This window comes from Lolium perenne, chromosome 2 (genome assembly GCF_019359855.2).
Source record: "Lolium perenne isolate Kyuss_39 chromosome 2, Kyuss_2.0, whole genome shotgun sequence".
NCBI classification, from domain to species: domain Eukaryota; kingdom Viridiplantae; phylum Streptophyta; class Magnoliopsida; order Poales; family Poaceae; genus Lolium; species Lolium perenne.
This window is the reverse complement of record NC_067245.2, coordinates 187,345,970-187,352,164: the sequence shown is the minus strand read 5'-3', so window position 1 is coordinate 187,352,164 and position 6,195 is coordinate 187,345,970. Positions and strand designations below refer to the sequence as shown.

The 6,195-nt window shown below is 53.1% G+C and overlaps 1 protein-coding gene across 1 annotated transcript; it reads right to left on the bottom strand.

The window, feature by feature from the left end:
* Nucleotides 1-352: 352 nt before the first annotated feature.
* LOC127334151 (glutamate receptor 3.4) lies at nt 353-5,189 on the bottom strand. Its single transcript, XM_051360574.2, has 4 exons — nt 4,572-5,189; nt 1,635-3,296; nt 1,149-1,552; nt 353-1,055 (listed from the first exon to the last, which is right to left on the bottom strand). Exons 1-4 carry the CDS (start codon nt 4,828-4,830, stop codon nt 594-596), a joined length of 2,787 nt encoding a protein of 928 aa, XP_051216534.1. The 5' UTR covers nt 4,831-5,189; the 3' UTR covers nt 353-593.
* Nucleotides 5,190-6,195: the final 1,006 nt, after the last annotated feature.

Here is a 6,195-nt window from a genome sequence, read left to right as displayed (position 1 = left end):
ATTTTTGACTAGTGGTATTGTGGTTAGTCTCTCCATTGCTTCCTTGGCTTATGGAACAAATATATTTCCACAATGCTACAAATTTGTTTGAAATGTTGGGTGCCGATGCATATGTTGGATGCATTGGTCCTTTGTGTTTGCAAACAGTTTCTTAAAGTTTTGGTGCAACCAAAATAAGGATTTATTACATACTTTTTTTGCTACCAAGGTTTACTCGAAATATGCAACTTTTTCACAAGTTTTACGGATTCAAGAAAGAAGTTGTTGTAAGAGGATGCTGCATTTCAAGAAAATAAATGTTGCACCAATTGGATGATGAGATTTCTCTTCAACGCACAGTGAGTCCACAAAATGGAAAAAACGAAAAAATATCCCCCTTCTGCAGAAATTGAAGTCTTGTAATATGAGTTAAATCTAATCTACCTATACCATAGTCAATGTACTATGTTGTAAGAGTATGCATATCAACACTGCCTAATTAGCAATTACATTACAGTATCGTTTCAGCAGCTGCACCAAACTTCGTTTGCGCCGCAGCTTGGGTAATCAACATCACCGTTAATCCATTTAGGCTACCGGGAGAGAGCAGCTGGCTACACCGTGGACGGGGAGAGGGAGGAAGCCCCGCCGGAGCTGGCGATGGACCTATCCCGGCGGTCGTCGCTGGGCTTCCTCCTGATGGCCCTCTTGACCTCTTCCTCCTTCATGTCCACGAACGCCATCAGATCCCTGATGCTCCTTATCCGCTCCGGTCGCCTCACCGGGGACTCCTCGTCCGTCACCTCGTCGACGCCCTGGTTGTACTTGCCGTACTGGCACAGTATCCTGGTGAAAAAGACGAGCAGCGCGATGAAGCACGCGATGCCGGAAATGAGGAAGAGGCCCCAGAAGCTGCTGAGGTTCAGCCTGTCGACGGCGACGTTGGTGCCCGTCGACGACGCGCACTGCCCCGGGCTGAGCCACTTATCGTGGATCCGCTGCAGGTCACCGTTCTCCGACAGTGTCAGGATCGCCGTCGACAGGTCCACCGCCAGAGGCGAGTCCCGCTGGAACGCCTGTTATGCATCAGGTGATCGACCGAATCAGAAGGGTCCGAAGAAGAAAGCAGAGCCATGGATGCAGAAATCAGAGAGTATTTGGATACTTACGAATCCCCATCCGCTCTTGGTGAATTCTTGTCCGACGGTCTTGAACTGGCAGTTGGTGGAGAGGAAGAGATCGACGTAGGGGAGCTCGTCGACGATGGCGGCGACGCCACCGTTGTGCGGGCCGAGCCTGAGGCTGTTGGCATACTGGTCGATGTTGAGCTCCTTGAGTCGGGACTCCGGCACGTTCAGCTCCTGCATCATGTAGCTCTTGGCGAAGGATCCGACCTGGTAGCCGATGGGGTCGGCACTGGCGAGGAGTCCGTCCAGCCCCTGAATCCCCGTGGACAGCTGCTGCACCGTCAGGATCGACGTCAGGCTCGCCGTGTAGCTGGAGTTGATGATCAGCACCACGAACAGCCAGATGAGGAGCACGAAACGACCCAGCGAGCTCACAGTGTTCTCCCCTGCAGATTGAACGGCGTCGCTAGTTAATCAAATCTTCTTGAGAATGTGATGAATGGAAGAAGAAGCTTATATATCACGTACTGTGGGCGAAGAACATTGTGGAGAAGCCGAAATAGAAGATGGTGACGAGCTGCTGGCGTGGGGATCCCCGGAACTCGGGGTTGAAGCGGTGCTCGAGGACCCAGATGACGCTGCCGACGAAGAGGAAAAAGGCGCCGGTGACGGCCCACATCCCCAGCGTGAACGGCTTGAGGAAGGCCCACGCGTTGGAGCTCTTCTGCTTCACCGGCGACAGGATCACCAGCCCGGACTCCACGTACGGCTGCGTGAAGTCCACCACCCGCGTCCGGTTCGTCACGATGGACACGTCGCCCACGGCCGCGTCGAAATAGTTGTCGGCCACCTTGTTGACGAGGTCGCCGTAGCTGGGGTTCTTGACGCCGTCGCCGAAGAGGATGAAGGAGAAGGGGACAGGGTACGGCAGCAGCGCCACGGCGGCCTTGAACACGTCGATGCAGTACCCGCTCACGCCGTCGGGGCTGCTGTCCTTGGACACGAACTGCTTGTACGTCGTTCGGTACGGCACGCCGATCCTCAGCAGCCGGCCGTTGTTCGGGAACACCCACCCGCGCGGCGGCGACGTCGTCTCCCCCGGCCAGACCACGCTGTACAGCCGCTGCTGATCAATGCTGCGGTTGCTTCTGGTAGTTGGAGTGGGCGCGGGCGCGGCGACAGACAGGCGCGAGTGGTTCGACCAGTATCCCACCCGCCGGACGCCCGTGCCGCCGACGTTGAGGACCTCGTAGGCGGGGTCGACAAGGCTCTTCCCGCCCGCGGAGAACCGCACGTCGCCAGTGACTCCCGTGAAGTTGGCCAGCATCACCTTCTGCAGCAGCAGCTCCCCCTGGTCGAACACCCTGAGCGAGTCCAGCCGCAGCGTGCTGCTCCCGTTCGCCTCCTGCTGCAGCCTCGGGTCGGCCGAGAAGGTGATGTTCCCCCCGTCGTCCAGGAACTCGTCGATGGCTCGCGCCGCCATCCACACGGCGTCGTAGGCGGAGAGCCCGTACGCGTTCACGGCCGCGCTCCGGTTCAGCTGCCCCGCGGCGAACCTCGACTTGAGCGACCTCTTAGCGGCGGAGTCCGGGGTGTACTGGCGGAGCGTGACCACTCCCTGGATGAGGCTCATCATCCTATGATCGGCCGGCCGCTTCGAGTCCACGGCGGCGGCGAGCCAGTCGGTGGCGATCCAGACGTAGCCGGACGTCATCATGCCAAGAGACCGCGCGGCGGCGAAGACGGCGAGGCCGGAGTCCGGGTTGACGTGCACGACGCACACCCTGGACTCCATCATGCTGACCTGCACGAGCAGGTCGACGACGGCGGCGGCGTCCGCGTCGGGAGGGAGGGACGCCTTGAAGGAAACCTTGGCACGCCTGGCCTCGAGCGCGTCGCCGAGAGCGTCGACGCCGCCGCGGCCGTAGTCGTTGTCGACGTAGATGACCGTGACCTCCCTCCAGCCGTAGTAGGTTGCGATGTCGGCGACGGCGGCCATCTGGGAGGAGTCGTCGCCGCGGATGGCGCGCACGAAGTAGGGGTACTGCGCGGAGGCGAGCGCCGGGTCGGTGGCGGCGAAGGAGAGCAGCGGGACGTGGAGCTCGTTGACGACGTGCGACACCACGTGGGCGATCCCCGACGACTGCGGGCCCACCACCGCCACCACCTCCTTCTCCATCAGCTGCAGCGCTGCACACCATCGAGAATACTACACGTCAGTGTCTTGCTCAAGCTCTACTCTTCTTCCATGGTTGATTGATTGGAGTACTCCCTCCCGATTATATTCCTGGCCACTAATATGGATATATCTAGAATTAAAATATATCTAAATAATCTATATTAGTGGCAACTAAGTTAAGGGAGTAGCATTTGCCAATGAGAAGCATTGTTCAATCCAAATCAATACTGGTATTTCATGTTTAAATAATCAATACTGGTAGATTGGGCACAAAATAAAATGCGATGATCCATTTAGCTTGTCAAGAAAATAGGATTTGATAGTTCTGATAACTAAATTCGTGCTCAGTCAAGTTCTACATCGTTAGATTGCATCGTGATTCATATATATAAGATGTAAGTTAGGTTGCGACTGAACTTTTTCAGTTACTTTGCAACTGAGATTTTTTAGTTGCAAAAGAAGATGCAACTAAAAAACTTATCTGAACTGTTAGATTTTCTTTGTGATTTGTGGTAGCCATCAATTGCAACCTGAGTTGCAACATGATATCATCTATCATATAACTCAGAATGAAGTTATTTCTCCGATCGAGAAATAGTTACACCCCAAGAAAATATATATCTTGTCAAGAAAACAATGAAAATGTGGAATGTGGTCAAGTCGAATTGTGACACTGCCATGACAAAGCACGAGACATGTAATCTCTGACTAATCTGTTTAGCTTGTCAGAAGAAAAAAAAATATGGCGAATTATTTTGTGCGACCGAAATGGTCACGCAATGCTCGTGTGCAGAAATCTATGCTGGATCCACCTCCACGAGAGTCAACAAACAGATAAATAAGAGCAAGTACAATAAGTCCTAGTCAGCTGGCTATAAGGATTAAAATAGTATATTGTTGCTTAGTTGGAGGAGAGAGGAGATGAGAGAGAAGAGGAGTGGGCTCTTATGCAGAAATTTAAAGACGTCTTTCCACAGGCACCATGTGAGAGTGAATGGTGGGCCATGCACTAATAAAGTAGTACAATTTTATAGCTCACTATTGCACATGTTGGCTCTAAGATGACTATAGATGACATGGCACTTGGCTTATAGCCAACAGTTGGCTCTACTATTGAACTTGCTCTAAGTCGAACCATACATGCCAACAACTCGTCGCAATTGCAACTTGCAAATGGATCGTAGAGTACTTGTAACCACAGTTAGGCCATACAATTACTCGCTTGACCGCAGTTTGTTAGGAGAGTAGGAGGAGGAAGAGAAGAAGAAGAATGGTGGTGGTGGTACCTTGGATGGTTCCGACGAAGCCGCTGCACTTGGTGTCCTGCGCGAAGACGGTGAGGTGCGTGCCGTTGAGGACGGCGGCGTCGCGGTTGACGTCGGCGACGGCGAGGTCGATGGCGGCCCTGGCGGAGCTCCCGATGACGGAGTCGAAGGTGAAGAGGGCGCCGATGGTGACGTTGGCCGGCCTGGCCGGGAGGGCGAGCGCCAGGACGCTGCAGAGGCAGAGGACACGGAGCAGTAAAGCTGAGCCCGAGCTCGCCATCTCCAGGAACCACCGACGGCTATCGCCTGGGAGACGAATCAACGGAGGAGGAGGAAGACGAAGGCAAGAAGTGCTCCGCCCGAGCTAGCCATAGGAAGGGATCAAGAGAACGAATAGCGGAGTGGAGAGGATCGAGGGGAGCAAGATGACAAACCGACGTGATTCTGACCGGTGAGGAGCAAGAAAAGGATTCGACGGCCGGGGAAAAAGCAGTGGCGCGGAAGGCAGTGCGGAGGAGAGTACAAGTAGAGCAACACTCGGCTCAGATGGACTCGTACAGTACCAGACGACTACTCCTCCTATACTTGGGACGGCGAGTTCGGCACACACAACCAAGTGCGAAGTTGATGGAGACGACTCTTTCTTCAGTCTCCGCAACGGAGAACAAAAGACAGGAAAAAGAACTGACGGAGACCCCGGACGCCACAGGACTACTGTGCTGCTGACTGCTCTGCTCCCTAACTATCTCGAGCAAAACGTGGTCATTGATCGAATGAAGCAACCAGAGATGCGAGCTGGGAGAACGACGGCGAATCTATTCACCGGTACGTCTCCACTGCAAGCGAGAATCGATCTGCTACAAAAGGCATCCACTCTATCACCCTTTTTTTTGACAAGCAGTTTCACATCACATGAGCAGTGCAACGCATGATTCTAACCACTGTTACAGCACAGCTATTATGCCGAAACGGGCACTACTTTGGTTTAAGAAACAATTGCAGTTATCTGCTTCGGTTCTCAACAACAGTAACTACTAGTCATTGAGCCTCTCTGGTTTGGCATGGCTATGGCTGTGGCTGTGGCTTGGCATGGAAGCATACAGAGCCATCTTTCTCAGGGAACAAAGGCTAGTGATTACCACTTTGGCTTTTCTGGGGCCGTTTCACTTGGGCGAATAAAGCTGCCCGCCCCACTTTGTTGATTGCGCAAGCAAGATACTATGCTCCGTAGCCTCATACATGCATACATACATAGACTGATTAGATAGATAGATATGGAGATGCATGTGCTCTCTGCTGCCCCCAATAGCTCAACTGGTGCATGAAACCGGTTGTTTTAGCCGTCCAATGTCTCATGTTTCGATGTACTCGTGCAAAACAATAACTGACGTTACATATGCCAGACTTGTCATCTTCACACCTTGTTGGGTTAGGCAGGCTGTATCTGTTTGCTGTCAGTGCATAAGACAATCACCAACTTGGTCAACATGAAGTTACTTACTAATTAGTACTGATGAAGCGTCAGGGTAGTAGCTGGGAGATGGCACCGTGAACATAATTAGAAAATGATATGGGAAGTCAACTGAGCCAATCTTCTGACTGGTACACCTGCTGTGCAAGTGTCGATCGATAGATGGGCAATGAA

Bases quoted from the DNA above. Each gene is read 5' to 3' on its own strand.
- LOC127334151 (XM_051360574.2), bottom strand. From the start codon at position 4,830: ATGGCGAGCTCGGGCTCAGCTTTACTGCTCCGTGTCCTCTGCCTCTGC. The intron at 3,297-4,571 runs GTACCACCACCA...GATGGTGTGCAG, and splicing joins CTTCGTCGGAACCATCCAAG to CGCTGCAGCTGATGGAGAAG. The intron at 1,553-1,634 runs GTACGTGATATA...TTCAATCTGCAG, and splicing joins CACAATGTTCTTCGCCCACA to GGGAGAACACTGTGAGCTCG.